Below are 16675 nucleotides of genomic sequence, written 5' to 3' on the forward strand. Positions count from 1 at the left end.
CCCCTCTGGCTCCCCCCCCCCCCAAGAACCCCAAAGACTGGCCCATCGTTGGGCTCACTTGTTTTCCGTTCATGTTTTCTGCTGCTTTTCTTCCCCGTTGTTACTCGCATGCCTACTGTGAAAGGCTTCTCTGACGATGCACTGTTAGGCTTGCATGCATAAATACGAATAAAAATAGATTTGAAAAAAAAAAATAATGTCTAAACGAATGTATGTCTTCTATAATTGTTCTCACTAACTGGTAAGTTTTGCACAAACTCAACAACTCGATCTATGAACCCACTCCCCACATCTGTGACTTACTTGCTGCCATGTCAGTTTCAGCCGTTCAAAATGCTCCTTTCCATCCTCTGAGCATGTAGAACAAGAGAACCTGAAGAAGTTGTCACCCTTCAGATAGCTTGGCTGCTGCCCTCTTAGCTCGCCTAGAAGGAATAAAGAAATATACATCTTCATCATTACGTTATCAGAGAACATACAGAAATACAAATCCCAAACAGAATAGTTCCCAAATTCAAAACGTCAAGCCAGTCTGGAAATAGAAACGTTGCACGTTTTAAAAACTGGTGAGCTACACATTGTAAACTTGTAATAAAATAATTTTTAATCGAGAAGGAACTTGGAAGTGTTACATAATTACAGTGAGAAGGTAGTTGGGGGCTAACTGGATAGCTGGCGCGCTTGGCTATCAAGTATATAACACTGCGTAATTATCACCAATTTGATAGCTGCAAACCCTCGGAAGCAGAGACTCACCCCCTTGTCGCTCTAGATTAAACTACAATTTAAATGCTTTCTGGGTTATGCGATTCTCTTAAATTAAATGTATAAAGAAAATCACATTAAAGTTCCAGTATGAGGTATTTATTGGTTGTGCTTTGTCATTGTTTGCGCCTAGCCGACACGTGTTTCGACCTCTGGTCGTTTTCAAGGCTTACAACAGGTCTTTAATTCTGGTTCAATTCCGTAATATAGGAGTAGTATGGCCCTCTTGTTATCTCTATGCAAGGCCACTAATTTGATTGATGACTCCAAAATGTCAGATTTAATTAGTCGGTCAGTCGAACAGCATCTATATTAAGTTTGAGTCCTCTCCTTTAAACACTGTTAGTCACTAGCTACTAAAGATCCAGTAATCCAGAAATCACTTGATTCACAATCAAAGGCTATTTAGACATCAAAATTAAAGGAGTAGAGCTCGATCTAATGCTAACAGTTGAGGCTTTTTTGTAGGCATGAGAAAGGTACTTCCCAGGCACTGCCGAAGTGGTAACTGCTCATTGATAGTAGCAGGTGCAAAATGGTGCGAATAGCAGTTCCTGGCAAACGCCTAATACTTCTACACAAGCCCTAAACTATTGGCGTTGCCAATGCTTGTTTGTAACAGTTCTTCAGTTAAGGACACACACAGTATTTATAAATCGAGTGGCCGAAAGCAGACCTGGTTTAGACATTTTTATTACACTAGTTATGTGTTTATAGCTCTAATTAATTAATTACCTCTCAGAGGACTGCTTTGAAAAAACACTGCCAGGCAATTCCAGTGCAACGTTTTGTCAGAAGGCTTGATTAAAGACAGCTGAATGAATTCCCACGAGTAGGAGTTTTGGGGGAGGAGGGGTAGGAACTGGGTGGAAGTGGCCATGGGGATTAGCATGGCGATGGGCTGTCAATGGGTTGGCAAAAAAAACAACGTCCACAAGCTTTGTGTCCCTACTCATTTCTCCCTCTCAGCACTCTATGCAATAGTTTCGGTTTATAGGTGGCTATGCCACCTAATAGCCCAAACAAACAAAATCGCCCTGTCAACCCCACGCAACTCCCTCCAAATCCCTTTCTATAATGAAACCATTAAGGACATTACGCAGTTCTGACACAAGAATCCGAGTGATTAAACGCAAACAGAAAGACAGTCGCACTCAAACTATTACCCGAGGATAATGATCCACCAGCCAATGGATTTTGTCAGGACAACCATCTTCTACAATTACATTTTGTAAGAGAAACTATTATGGGTCTATGAGCTAGTTTGTATAATTTAAGTGACGGGGCAAAAGTTGTATGGAATAAAAACCCTTTCTCTGATAGGGTAATGTATAGCAGTGTAAAGGAAAGCAAACCTCTGCGCAGAAAATATATAATCTGTGCGAGATTCTGGGTCACTTTTGCAAACAGTCTGGCTTCAGAGCTGCCAGAAGCACGGAAACTGCTCTCCTGAACATCCGTGAGGATCTGCTCTTGAACCTTGACTCTAACACTCCATGTGTTCTCATTTTGCTTGATCTCTTTTCTGCCTTTGATACTGTCAACCATACCATCCTGCTCAACCGTCTCTGTGATAACCTGGGTATCACTGGTCAGGCTCTGACGTGGCTGACCTCTTTCCTCTCCAATCGACCCTCCCAGGTCCAACTGGGGTCCTTCCTCTCGGACATCTTTTTCTCTACCTGTGGTATCCCCCAGGGGTCTAACCTCTCTCCCTGGCTGTTCAACCAGTATCTGGCACTTCTTGCCCACTGCATCGCCGCTCTCTGCCCCAACTTTCAGTGCTATGCGGATGATAGCCAGCTCATTTTCAGGCTACCCTCGGCCTCCTCTTCCCCTTCCCTCATCTCTGACTGTCTTTCTGCTATCCATGAATGGTGTGCCGCCAACGACCTCTGCCTTAATGCCAGTAAGACTGAGATTCTACTCATCGGCACACCCACTCCCTCCTTCCCAGCAGCTCTCTGGCCGGCCTCTCCTTCTCCTACCTGCAAGGCAAAAAATATTGGGGTCATCTTCGACTCCACACTCTCTTTCTCTCCTCACATATCTGACCTCTCTAAGAAGTCACACTACCAGCTACACCTCCTCAGAGGTATCCTTCCTTTCCTCTCCTTCCCCCAGAAGCTCACTGTCTCTAGAGCCCTGGTTCTCTCGAAGCTGGACTACTGTAACAACCTCTATCTAAATCTGCCTGCCTCTACTCTCCGCCCTTTGCAACTCATCCAGAACAGGACTGCAAGACTTGTCCTTGGCCTCAAGCCCAGGGACCATATCTCTCCAGGACTGAAATCACTACACTGGCTCCCAGTAGCTGACAGGATTAAGTTCAAAACCCTCTGCATTGTCCACAAGGCCTTCTGGGGCCTTGGGCCAAATTACCTTCAACTCACTAACTAAATATCTTCCTTCTCGAGATCTTCGCTCATCTGCCTCCAACTCCGGTCAGCGGCTTCTCCAAGCAACGAGTTGGGGATAGATCTCTCTCCGCAGCAGGGGCCTCCCTCTGGAACAGCCTTCCTGCCTCCCTGAAACTTGAGGAGAACCATCTCCGGTTCCGGAAGCACCTCAAAACCTTCCTCTTTGCCTCCGCTTTCTCTCCCCCTCTCCACTGCTAAAATCACTGAAACTGCACTGAATCTGCAACTGGGCCACTCACCGATCTCGGTCCTTGGCCCAGCCACTCTTCCCTGCACTGCGGGACTATCTCTGTATCCCTACAGCCCCTCCTCCCAGCACTTGTCTGCACTTACTTTGCACTTGCCACCAGTGGGCCCTTATTATTTATCTTGTATTCTACTAACCCTGTACTGCACTTTCCCCCTGCACTTTTCCCTTCCCCTCTACCCTTGCGCGATCTGAATGACACCTGGCCTAGTAGGATCGTTGTCGGTCTCCCCTTGTACGCCCCCTGCCTCATCGCGCCTTGAAAGACTTTTGTATAGGCGCGTTACAAATGTCATATCATATCAAACCTAAATGTATCCAAATTTCTGAGTTTCACTTTATTCCATTAACAGATTTAAATCCATAATGATAAATTACCAGGTTACTCACCGTAGTGACCACGTTACTCCTAGTCCATAGTCCCCTTTCCTCCATACTTATGGGACATCTCTCCGTTCTGTGGGACGGGACCGGAGCACTTTGTATAAAGCATCCACATTTGTTTTCAAAAATGTGTCCCTCTTTCCTGCGCGGGGTCCGGCACGCGGCCGTAACCCCGCCCACCTTGGCTCCGCCCCATGCATCGCCCATCAGTCCTTTTCTATCGCAGGGTCAAAGACCCATTAGCAATAACAGAGGAACCTTATTAGAGGGGACGGCGGGCGGGCGTATGGAGGAAAGGGGACTATGGACTAGGAGTAACGTGGTCACTACAGTGAGTAACCTGGTAATACTCCTACGTCCCATCCCCTTTCCTCCATACTTATGGGAGATTCCCAAGCACTCCTTACAGGAACTACGGGTGGATGGAAAAACCCCTTACTGAAACAGGTTCTTCAGCACAGCCTGGCCAAACTGAACGTCAGCTCTAGAGCTCATAACGAGGCAGTAATGCTTACAGAAAGCAGATGGGGAGGCCCAAGTAGCTGCTTTAGCGATGGACTCCCAGGGAACATACTTCTGAAAAGCAACCGCGGCTGCCTTGCCCCGCACCAGGTGTGCATGGATACCTTTAGGAGGTTTCAGCTTTTGGACGGTGAAATACTCTGATACAGGTGGCAATCCATCTGAAATAGATGCCTTAGATGCCGGCCTGCCCTGAGGGTTACCGAAGGTCACAAAAAGTTGGGAAGAACTCCGAAGCTCGGAAGTCCTGTCCAGGTAGAACTTAAGAGCTCCTCGGACATCCAGGCAGTGTAGAACCCTTTCCGCCTCCGAGGCAGGGTTCGGAAAAAAGACCGGAAGGGAAATCGACTGATTCAGATGGAATTCGGTCACTACCTTTGGTAGGAAAGCTGGGTTCGTCCGAAGGACTACCTTTTCCTTGTGAAAGACCAAGAAAGGATGCTCCACCGACAATGCCTGGAGCTCCCTCACTCTACGTGCTGACATAACGGCGACCAGAAAGGACACTTTCCAGGACACGTACTTGAGGTCAACCGTAGACATTCGCTCAAAGGGTTTATGGCACAGCGCTGTCAGGACTACATTTAGGTCCCAAGGCGGATGCGGACTACGAACCGGAGGGTAGATGCGTGTCAAGCCAGCAAAATGTCTCTTCACCACCGGGTTAGTTAGAGAAGAAGAACACGGGTCTGTAGAGAGGTAAGCGGAAACCGCAGAGAGATAAGTCCTGCAAGACAGAACATGAACCTCTGACTCTGCTAGGGAGGATACGAAGGACAGCACCGTGTCAATCGTTGCCACCCTCGGGTCCAATTCTTTCTCCAAACACCAATAACAGAACCTGAGCCATTTACTCTTGTATTGGGATCTGTTCGAGGGTTTCCTGGCTGCCTGGATAATGCGCATGTTATCCGCAGAAAAGCCCAAACGCTCTGGAGACTTGAACTCAGGCACCATGCCGACAAGTTGAGCGATTGTGGGGAGGGGTGGCACATCTGTTGTTCCCCTTGGTGAAGAAGATTGGGAGTTACTGGTAACCTGATCGGCGGACACACCGACAGGTGTTGAAGTTCTGAAAACCAAAACCTGGCCGGCCACCGCAGAGCTATCAGTAGACGAGAACAGTTGACAGAGCTCTTCAACTTCCAAATTGCTCTATGAACTAGGGGGAAGAGGCGGGAAGGCGTAAGCTCTCATGTTGTGCCTTGGAATCTTGCGAGCGTCCCCAAAAGAGGAGGCTCCCAGCCCCCCTCTGGAGGCATACTGAGGAAGCTTCTTGTTTACCGCCGTGGCGAAGAGGTCCACCTCCGGTGTGCCCCAACGCGAGAAAATCCATGAAAGGATCTCCACCTTCAACTCCCACTCGTACCTGACCACTGTCCGCCGGCTGAGGGCATCCGCAGTGACATTCAGCTGGCCCGGGATGTGCACTGCAAGCAGCCAGACCCCATGAAACACGGCCCACTCCCAAATCTGGATGGCCAGGTCCACAAGAGGGGGAGACTTTGTTCCCCCTTGCTTGTTTATGTAATACATTGATACCACATTGTCCGTTCTTATGCGGACCACCTTGTTGACAATGAGCGGTCTGAACGCCTTGAGCGCCGGAAAGATCGCCAGAAGCTCCAAATGATTTATGTGCAGGAGCTTGTCCTGAGGCGACCAGAGGTCCGAGACCAGAAGAAGATCTAACGTCGCACCCCACCCCAAAAGGGAGGAGTCCGTCGTGATCATCACCATAGGGGCTGGGTCCTGAAACCCCGCGCCCACTGACAGGTTGCTGAGAGACGACCACCAGTTCAGGTCCACTCTCATGGAATCTGGAATCATTATCCGCTTGGAATCCGGGTCCACAGCCTGACGCCAGGAACTCCGAAGAGCCATCTGGGTCCGTCTCATTTTAAGACGAGCAAGAGGAAGAGCCAGTACACACGAGGCCATGAGGCCAGAAGCCTCTGGAACCACCAGGCCGACATGCTCTCCGAGTGCACAAACATCTGACACGTGGCCAACAGATCCGCCATTCTGTCCCCGGTCAGATACACTCGGCAGTCGATCGTGTTCCAACGAAAACCCAGGAAAGTCAGGTCCTGTGAGACCGTCATGGAGGATTTCCGCCAGTTCACGGACAGCCCAAGATGGAACAGGAGCTGAAGGAGAGACTGGAGGTTGCCCGCTGCTGCCAACGGAGAAGGGCTGCATAGGAGCCAGTCGTCCAAATAGGGATACACATTGATACCCTGGAGACGAAGATAGGCCGCAATCACCGACATCATCTTCGTGAAGACACGCGGCGCCGAACTGAGGCCAAAAGGAAACACCCGAAACTGGAAGTGCTCCTCTACCAAAGAGAAGCGGAGGTATCTCCTGTGTGGATTCCAAATCAGGATATGCATGTACGCATCCTGAAGATCCACCACGCTGAGCCAATCGCCCATCTGCAAAGAGGAGCGAATCTGGCCGGGCGTGATCATCTTGAATTTCTCTTGGGGTAGGAAATGATTGAACTGGGAAAGGTCTAGGATGGTGCACAGGCCAGCTTGGTTGGGTTTGGGCACTGTAAACAGCTGGGAGTAAAAGCCCTCCCCTCGCTCCCCAAGGGGAACGGGTTCCACAGCTCCGAGGTGCAGAAGTTTCTGAACCTCGGCCTTGAGGGAGGGCGAGTCCGACAGCTGAAAAGGAGGGTTGAGGGGTGGGGTAGGGGGTAAAGGTAAGAGGAAGCCCGCTCGAGCAACTGACAAGACCCATCCGTCTTCTGTGATGGTCTGCCATGCCTCCCAATGAGACGCAATGCGTCCTCCCACCGGGGTCTCGTGCGAGCGCGGAAAATCCTCATTTGGCAGGCTTATTGGTGGCGGTACCACCTGAACCTGATGAGGAGGCTGAGGAGCGGGAGAAAAAACGCGTACGCTGTCGTCTACAGCGCTTATTCCCCGTAGGAGTATCCACTCTGCGAGACTTGCGGTCGAGGAAGCCCCTAAAACCAGAGGAAGGTCGACTTTGCGACAACGGTCTTTGAGGCTTGAAAGGAGCTTTAATCAGAACAGACAATGACTTAGCCGTCTGAGTGCTATCTTTGGTTTTGGTGAGCTCTACATCAGTAGAAGAGTGAAAAAGCTCCTTGCCATCGAATGGAAGGTCCAGAACCTTGTCTTGCACTTCCTTCGAAAACTTAGTGGCATGCAGCCCCGCTTGCCGCGAGGTATCAACCCCAAGCATCAGACCCCGAGCCGAGGTGTCTACGTGATGAGCGGCAGCCTCCAGGAGATCCTGGGCCAAGACCCTGGCATCGGAAAGGCCCCCTCTGAAATCTTCCAACTTCTCAACCGGAATGTGGTCCTCAAACTCCGACAGACCTGTTCACATCCGCATGTTAGCTCCCGCCAAAATCAATTCTGCATTGGCCTGCCTGAGCTGTAAGGCCGAATTGGCAAAGATTTTCCTCCCTAGGGAGTCCACGAGCTTGCCCTCCTTTCCCAAGACCTGAGTAGCCGTCGCAGAGGAGGATGCTGCGCGCCTGGATTGCAAAGTAGCTGCAGCCACCACTGTGGAGGAGGGAGGCGGACAAGACGACAAGGCCACTTCTTCGAAGAATGCAGCCTGTACCTCGCGTCAATCTTTTTATTGACAAAAAGTCCCGAGTGTGGCTTTTCCCAAACTCTTCGGACCTCGGCCAGAACGTCCTTCTGCAAGAACAGGCCGGTATGCTCCAAAGGAGGCAAGTGAAACGCCCAGAAAGCACGCCCTCCTGCGGAGCGGGTGCCTTGGGCACCGGAACATCTAAGAAACTCATCATGTCCAGCACCCGGACATGGAAAGCTCTGATAGACCGGGGAAGGTCCTCGTTTTCCTGATCGCCTTGAGGGTCATCTGACAGGTCAGGATCCTGCTGAGCTGTGTCAGGCACTGCCTTGTCCACTGGGGACAATGGTGGCAAAGGTGGAAGCGCAGGGGGAGGCATCACGGGCAAGGGAGGCGCCGGCGGGTCCACCGGCGGAACGGGTTGAGCCGGAGGCGCAGGTGGACATATCTCCTTGAAAGCCCTTTGAAATATTCCCTCATGGGGTCGGTGCGCATAAGCGCTTGAAATTTACCGAAAAAGGCGTCCTCAGGAGATTGTTTCGGAACCTCCGGAGGCCTCTCATGAGGTGGACAAATCCAGGGATGTAACGGGGAAGGGTGCCACACCGGCCCCTCCGCCGACGTATCCACATAAATCAAGGGGGCCGCGGGCAACGAAACATTGTGCGGAAGAGGCATCCGGGCGTTCCAATCATAAACCGGGCGGTAAGGATGCGCACAAGGGACCTTAGGTTCACCCAAAGGACCGAACCCTACACCAGGGGCAGATGGCGTAGTTGTAGGGGTAGTACCTAAAATGGCCGCCTTGGTCGTGGCGGGAACGGCCGCCATTTTGTCCTCATCTGAGGGGAACTGCGGCACTTGAGGAAGTGAGGCAGGGGTCCCCGTCGATGGGTCAGGGGTCTTAATTTTAGCCTTAACGTAAGGAACCTCGGCAGAGCCGGTACTATGAGGCCTGGAATGTTTCTGCGACATACCAACTGCCAACTGAGCCTTCGAAGGGCGGGCCTCGGCACTGCCGGTAAAAGAAGAAACTTTCTTCTTTGCCCCCTCAACAGATTTGGTGTCACCACAAGAGCGGGAACGGTGAGCAACCGCTTTCATCGGCAGGGCCTTGCCCGGCCCCTCAGAACTGTTGGTAGCCTTAGCCTCTGTACGAGGGACCTTGGACCTACGCCCGGTAGAAGCCTTATCGGCATGGGCCTCGAACATCCGTTCGGTAACCTCAAGCCCAGCCAAGACCTCGGGCGCACCCCGGTTTTGTTTTTGAGGGAAGCCGAAAGAGTGGCCTCAGAGCAAGCTCCGGTACCCCATGACTCAGTAGAACTGGGTCTACAAACAGCCCCCACAGGAGGGGCCTTGGAGTGTACTCCGTGAACACAGGCCACGTACGGAGACCCTTGGAGAATTATTAGGCCCGACAGGCACCTCAGGGCGAACCCCGGTAACAGAGCGATCAACGCCCCTCCCGGCCTGAGAGGAACCCGGAAAGGTATCCCCCGGCCGGGGTGCTCTGAAAAGTAAAGAATATACCGGGCGTTTTTGCTTCTCGTCGATGAACGCCTGAAAATGAGAAGGAGGAGTTCGTCCGAACACCTCCTCCCACCGCTCCAACCGACGTTGAAGTGCCCGGACCGAAAGGGAGTCACAGTAAAAACAGGAATCCCAATGGTGTTCCGGACCCAAACACTCTAAACAAAGAGGACGGGGATTCGCCCTCGCGAAGCGACGGAGACACAATGAACAGTCTGGAAAATCTCGTTTAAAAGACAGACTAGTAAACGAATGCTAGCGAAAGCCAGAGAGGAAAACAGGGAAGAAAGTCTTCCGAGGATGCTAGTGCGTCCGGCCCCGATCATGCGGAGAAAAGGACTGATGGGCGCGGGGCGGAGCCAAGGTGGGTGGGGTTACAGCCGCGTGCCGGGCCCTGCGCAGGAAAGAGGAGGGACACATTTTGGAAAGAAATTTGGATGCTTTTTACAAAGTGCTCCAGTCCCGTCCCACAGGACGGAAAGATGTCCCATAAGTATGGAGGAAAGGGGATGGGACGTAGGAGTAAACAGTCTACAAATGTTCCGTGGCCCCTGGCATGCCATCAGGGCTGCACAATTAAGTTCAAAGAGCTTCAAACAAGAAAAGAAATGTAATAGTGCGTGTGCAACATCTAAATCTTAAACATACGTACATGTAAGAGTAAATAAAAAAGAAATAACCTAGACACAGCTGAGAGCAACTTTAACTAGTGAAGGCATGTACCCTCTGGAGGCAAACTCCAGAGTAAATACAACCCACTTGGGAATAAGGCCAAGAGATAGTTTTGCAAGAACAACAAGGTTTTACTCATACAAACTACAAGTACCAGCAAAGAACACTCCTGCTCCTGCTCTGCTCTTTCATCATCAAACATGAGTTTATAAGTGTACAAAACATAGTGGACATTCTGGTGCTCCTGATTGTAGGCACCCTATATAGAGGCCTGCTCCATAGGGGATACCAGGCGCTAATTGGCTGGTTTCTTCCCCGTCGATCTTGGCGCATGTGGGTCAGCTGGGCTCATCCTTGAGGTGAAGGTCAGGGCAAATATTTAACACAATGTATCTAATCTAAGCTAAACAACAGAACTCAGATATTCATCCATTATGGCAGGCACATGGGTATCACAGGAAAGGGGTGCCAGAGAGAAGGGTGGATAAAATACAGTCATACTGACCCCTACATTCAAGTCTTCGTTAATAATGCAGTTCCCACACCCAAGGTCTCTCCCCTGGGGATTGCTCTGATTTACCCCTCATAGTACCTCATGTTACAGGAGACGTGTGTTGCTATTGGAGAGATATACAGTTGTACTGGCTTTCAATCTGCGGTGGGCATCTTAAGGTGGTTAGGGTCTGGGGGTCGTGTTGGTGAAGTATGGCCGGCTTCAGCCTGGCTTGGTGGGGTCAGAGGCCCAATGGCAGTTTAGTGAAGATGGATGGACGCAGCACAGAGCCTGGTACCGTTTCACGGTCTTCGCAGGGCGCATTCCTGGAAGCGATACTAGATATTCACAACACTGAAAGGACAAGCGGGAAATGGACTTTCGTGGGAACAGGGCTTGTGCGGAGCAGGCTTGGTGTGCCGATGGTGAGCTTGGCACCTCTGGGTGAACTCGGGACGCAAGCACCTCAGGCCATCACCGTGTCTTTTCTTGGCCTGATACAAAATGGAGTCGTGGGGCCTGGACAGTGGGGCATGGACAGGGTTAGCGCAAATCTAAGTTATTTGGCTGCGGCTGAAACTACCATGGCTGAAACGTTCGCATGAGAAAGGTGCGAACTACCAAAGGTTTGCACCTTTCTCATCCAAACACACATACATACTCACACACACACAACACACCCATAACACCCCCCCACCCACACCCCCAACATAAACAAACACCACTTACCTTCATCTTCACGCTGGGTTCCTGCAGCGCCAGTTCCCTTTTACTTCTGTCATCGGGAACCGGCGCCAAAGGATCCTTTTCTTTTTGAAAAAAAAATATTTTTAACGGAAGGATGCGGGGTTGTCTGTATACCATAAAGTATAGTGAGCTGGGCGATGCGGGGTGCACCCCCGCAACCCCCGTTTCCATTTGTTTTAAATGGAAAGCTGCGGGGTGTCCCCCGCAACCCCACTCACTATACCATGCAGTATAGTGAGTGGGGCGATGCGGGGACACCTCCGCAGCACCTGTTTTTTTTTTGTTTTTTTTTAAAAATGCTACCACCAAAGTTTCAAACTTGTGGTGTTCGAACCTTTGGTGGTAGCATTTTTGGAACTTTTGGTCATTGTGGCCATTGTTTGGTTGGTAAAATTGGCCTATACCGGTTAGCGCTACTCGCCTACTTCTATACGCTTCAGGGCCTTTATACTTGCCCTGGGGATGGGGGGCTGTCCCCCCCCTTTGTGAGTTATATTGCTTTGTATGGGGTTCGCCAAACTTGGAAGCGCCTAGGGGGGGTGGGATAGGCTAATTTCCAGCCCAACACTAGCCTAGGGAGAAAAATAAAGATAAAGGAAAGAAATCTATAATTACGTGTTGCCCTGATCGCGATAAGTAAGCCCTCCCAGCCCCCTTCCTTTTCAGATCTGACAAAGTGCTTGCAGACCATGAAAACGGCAGCGGTCTGAAGTATAAATCACGATAACTCAACATAGCTTTTAGTGCTCTAGTTTAGCATTGTTGCCATTTTGGAAACAGACCATCCTGTGTATTTAGTTAGTATGTAGTAAAAGTGAAAACAAATCTGTATTTTGGTGATATAGTTTGATAACTACTACTCTGAGCAATAGCCAAAAAGTACAATTTTTATTTATATTTCTAACCAATTAGAAGTAAAAAATACTTAAAACACCTTTTAAACATTTTCTCTCACTCATGTAATGTCCAACATACTTTTAAACATAAATACATCACAGGGCACAAAGCTGCAGAGGGTGGTGGTTAAAGGCTACAGTGCTGGCTTGTAGATTCCGAAATTCAAAATGCCATTATTGAATTTCCTCAGTTGAACAGCGGCTCTGTACGTGAGCAAGCAACAGTGTGGAGAGGCACCTAAGGACTATATCAGAGGAATTAGCATTTTCGAAGGAACATGGGGTGCTAAAAGATATACAGAATTGAATGACCAGGTATGAAGCAGAACTCAGCGCCCATCAACAAAGACATGGGTTCTCCCGATAACAAGTAATTGGCTAGTATGCTTGAGACACTCCAATTGTTCTCTAAAACGGCTGACCTGGAAATTAAATTCTTGGGCAGGCTGGCCACTGCCCTAAGATACAAGGAGAAAGAAAGACTGGGTAGGGTATGAGCTTGGCTAATAAACATAACGAGAGAATAACCACAAACTCCAAATAGACGCTGGCTGGAAAATGCAGGTTTACAGACTTGAAATTAATGATGTGTTCAAACTCTACTATAGGGAATTGTATGAATCCAAGAGCAATAAAATTATCCCGAAGGGGCGTGGCCAGGAGTGCCAGCGATGTGGCTGCTTCCCTGATGGCCTCCGTCCGAGACCCGCCGCATCCAGCAATAAAATAAATCTTGGCGATCGAGTCGACCCGATCTTTGGATCTATGGCAACCTAAAGAGCAGGGGCACCCGCTGGAGTCCAGAGGGGCCTAGCTACTCCCTAATCAGCCCTGAAATGACCCAAACTCTCCCGCGCTCGTTGTCCAGAGGCGGCGCTTCCAAGATGACAGACAAGACACATTGAGCACCCAGACGAGGAGCGGAGTGGAGGAAACCCCTGCTCGAACGCCCCAAACACAGCTACAGAGCCTGCAGAAGGCCGACAGACCCTGCGGCATGGTGAGAGAGATCCTCTGGGTTATTAGGTGAGCCGAAGAGGAAGCATCGGAACCGGGCGGCATACGGCCCCTCCCCACCCCCTCCATCCGCTGACCCGGAGCGAAGGCTGCGGCTTCCTGCAGCAGCAACGGAAGGGAGGAGAGCCCATTTTCCCCCCCATCCCTCCACCCGCTTACCCAGAGCACAGGCTGCGGCTTCCTACAGCGGCAGCAGAAAGGCGGAAAGCCCGTTCACCCCCCATCCCTCCACACTCTGGTTCGGAGCAAAGGCTGCGGCTGCCGGCGGCGCCGACAGAGGAGGGGAGCCCATTCCTCGGGAGTAGCAGACCTCCTGGGAGAGTGGCAGGCTCCGCTCCCGGGGCGCTGTTGGTGCTGGGGCTCCCGTGCCTAGGCCCGGCACGACTCTCCGGCAGTCTGCTCCAACCCGGCTCCCCCCCCCCCCGACACGCTGTCAGCTGTGACTACAGAGACCAGCCTCAGACGGTGAGAGCCCTGCTGCGGGGCCAGCGAAGCGACTAGTCAGCAGCTGCCGCCCAGGGTGTCAGGCAAAATAATCACATATCCTGGCCCTACGTATTTTAGGCCTCCCAACCCGACAGCCTCCTGGGGCGCTCTGGCCCACATCCCCTAGCTCAGGAATAACTCCAGACCCACCGCCAGCGGCGGCATCCCTGAGTGCCCTCCTTTGGAACCCTAACAATCTCCCAGCTGCCTTGCACTACTTCCCGCCTATCACCAGCGTCCCGACATTGGCGGCACGGTCACCCTGGTGCAACTCCGATCCCACAGGAGCCCAATATTGGGTTCCCATTGCGACCTCCTGGATGGCCCCTGCCCATTATCCCCCTGGTGTTCCGGGACTCAAACTTGGCGGCGAAAGAGGTCTACCACGTTATCTTCGGACCTTAGCTGTCGGTATTAGAGGCCCATCCTCTCCACCCCTCCCATCACGCCTGAAGCCAGGTAACCAGCACATCGAAATTTCCCGGGGACCCTCGAGCTATCATTACCCGACGACCCGATAGCTCCCAAGGGCCCTCAGAGACCAGCTGACCTCTTCAACAGAACCAAGGCAGACGCAGGAAACCCAGAGGCGCTTGTTTTGCAAGATGTCAAAGCTGACTAAAGCATCCAAATCCTCAGACATTTCCACCATGCTGCTGGCAGCAGACAAGACAAAAGAAACCGGACCACCCTTCCCCCTAAACTCACCCCACAGAAGTCCCCTGAGGAGCAGGGAAAACTAGACACCAAAGAAGACATCCAGGCCTTCATGCGGGACATTAAAGCTGAGTTCAGATCCTGCATGACCGAGCTTTCTACGCGGATGGAACAAACGGACCAACGGCTCACAGAAACCGAACAGAGACTAGGAGAGGTTGCGGATTTGACAGAGTCCTGATGCAACGCTCATAGAAATGCGGCGCGAGATTCAGGCGCTGCAGAATAGGAGCGAAGTGCTGGAGTTTAAGCAGGAGGACCTGGAAAACAGGGCGCGACGAAATAACCTGCGCATTCGAGGGGTCTGGTCAACGATCCAAGACAAAGACCTACGAGAGTACATAGGCAATTTCTTCCAAGCCCTTCTTCCGCTCATGGACAAGGCCCAACTCGTTCTGGATCACACCCATAGGCTGCACCCAAGAAGAGTAGATTCAGACGCTCCCCCGGACGTAATTACCAGGGTCCATTTCTATGCCACTAAAGAAGCCATCTCGGCAATAAGCCGCACCAAGGATGAGCTCTCATTTATGGGCAACCCACTCCAGATATTTCAGAACCTCTCTCTGATAACCCTACAGAAAAGAAGAGCACTCATACCCTTAACCCTGTTCCTACAGAACCAGCAAATCCGCTATCGGTGGCTGTTCCCCTCCACTCTCCAATTCACTTACCAAGGAACTCTGTGCAAAATTAGCCATCTAGAAGACGCGGAGACCATCCTGCACCCGGACTCTCCGGAGACTTCGCTCACTCCCAGTCTGCTTCGTCCGCCTGGGGAAATCGGACCAACTGCCCCAGAGACAGCAGCAACAGCCCTGGGCCAAAGCACAGAGACGCCAGAAGATGAGATAACCCACCCATGACCGGCGATCGTGAAAGGACCGATCCCATAACCAAAACAATGATGCCGCAGGCCCCGAGCGGCCCACACCCCACTCCGAGGAGTATGTCACCAACCCACCCTTGGAGGTGAACCCAGTTAAGGGGTTTGATCCTAGCCCTGTTGGCTGGGAAGACATTATGGCCCAGTTGGCCGTGGGTGAGGCCGCACGAGAAATTCCGGCCCCCCACCCGATCACAAGTTTACCCTCCCGTTGGAGAGATTATAAAACTCAGCCACAGGAAATCCCCTCTGAAGCGAAGCCCTTAGATGATGCCTGAGAACCATCACCTTCCCCCCTAGACCGGCTCTTTCCACCGCAGAGCGCTCACGTGACCCGACCCCCCCCCATCAAAAACTGAAGTTCCTGTCAATGAACGTCAGGGCTCTGAACGCCCCACAAAAAAGGAAATCTATACTGCGGTGCTTACAGAATGAGGAGGCCTCCATAGCCTTTCTCCAGGAGACACATCTGACCCCGGCCAATTTTGTCCGGCTCCGTGACAGGCAATTCCTGCTACAATTCCTGGTGTAGAATGACACAAAGAAAGGTGGGGCAGCGATCCCGTTTGCTAAGGCCCTCAGGCCGCAAATCCTGGACTCCTTACTTTGCCCAGATGGCCGCTTCGTCGCAGTAAAATGCAGAATTTACGGCCAACTCTACACTCTCATTTCGGTCTACGCTCCCAACGACAAGCAGAACGAGTTCTACTCAGCGCTAGAAGGAGCCCTCCCACAATTTGCTGAGGGCCAGACCATCCTCGGGGGAGATTTCAACAGAGTCCCTGATCCATTGACAGACAAATCACACCCTCAGGCTCTAAGAGATTTCAGCCTGGCAACTGCGTTACTTCAATTATTCAGAACCCTAGACGTAGTGTCCTGCATCCTGAGGTCCGAGACTACTCAGTTTACTCATACGTACACAGAACGTAGTCACACATCGACCTCCTACTGGCCTCCCCGCAAGTTTAAGCATTTACTGATGAAGTGGTTATTGGTCCCAGAATCCTTTCAGATCATGCCCCAATAATGTTAACGCTCAGAGCCCACGACCCGGTCCCGCGACGCAGATGACCCGATTTTGGGGGATATGTCATTAAGAGATGTGGTGGCAAAAGCGATTAAGGAGTTTTTTTTAAAGAAAACAAGAATGAAGATACCTCCCCAGCCAACACTTGGGACGCTATGAAGGCGGTGGTGAGGGGGGTGTTAATCTCCCAAGGAGCAGCCTATCATAAACAAAAGCGACAGATCCGCCAATACCTGGAGAACAAGGTGTAGGAGGCGGAGACAGAATGTAAAGCCAGA

General features: G+C 51.3%; 1 protein-coding gene across 2 annotated transcripts in view; it reads right to left on the minus strand.

Moving 5' to 3' along the window:
- The window catches only part of KAT14 (lysine acetyltransferase 14), a 939559-nt gene that overhangs the window by 844203 nt on the left and 78681 nt on the right, over positions 1-16675 (minus strand). For both annotated transcript variants that reach the window (XM_069607541.1, XM_069607540.1), the window contains exon 2: positions 304-425. In XM_069607541.1, coding sequence (XP_069463642.1) covers positions 304-425 — 122 coding nt within the window. The remainder of the gene's footprint in view (positions 1-303; positions 426-16675) is intronic.

Source organism: Ambystoma mexicanum, chromosome 4q, assembly GCF_040938575.1.
Source record: "Ambystoma mexicanum isolate Mex_15411 chromosome 4q, UKY_AmexF1_1, whole genome shotgun sequence".
Lineage (NCBI taxonomy): Eukaryota > Metazoa > Chordata > Amphibia > Caudata > Ambystomatidae > Ambystoma > Ambystoma mexicanum.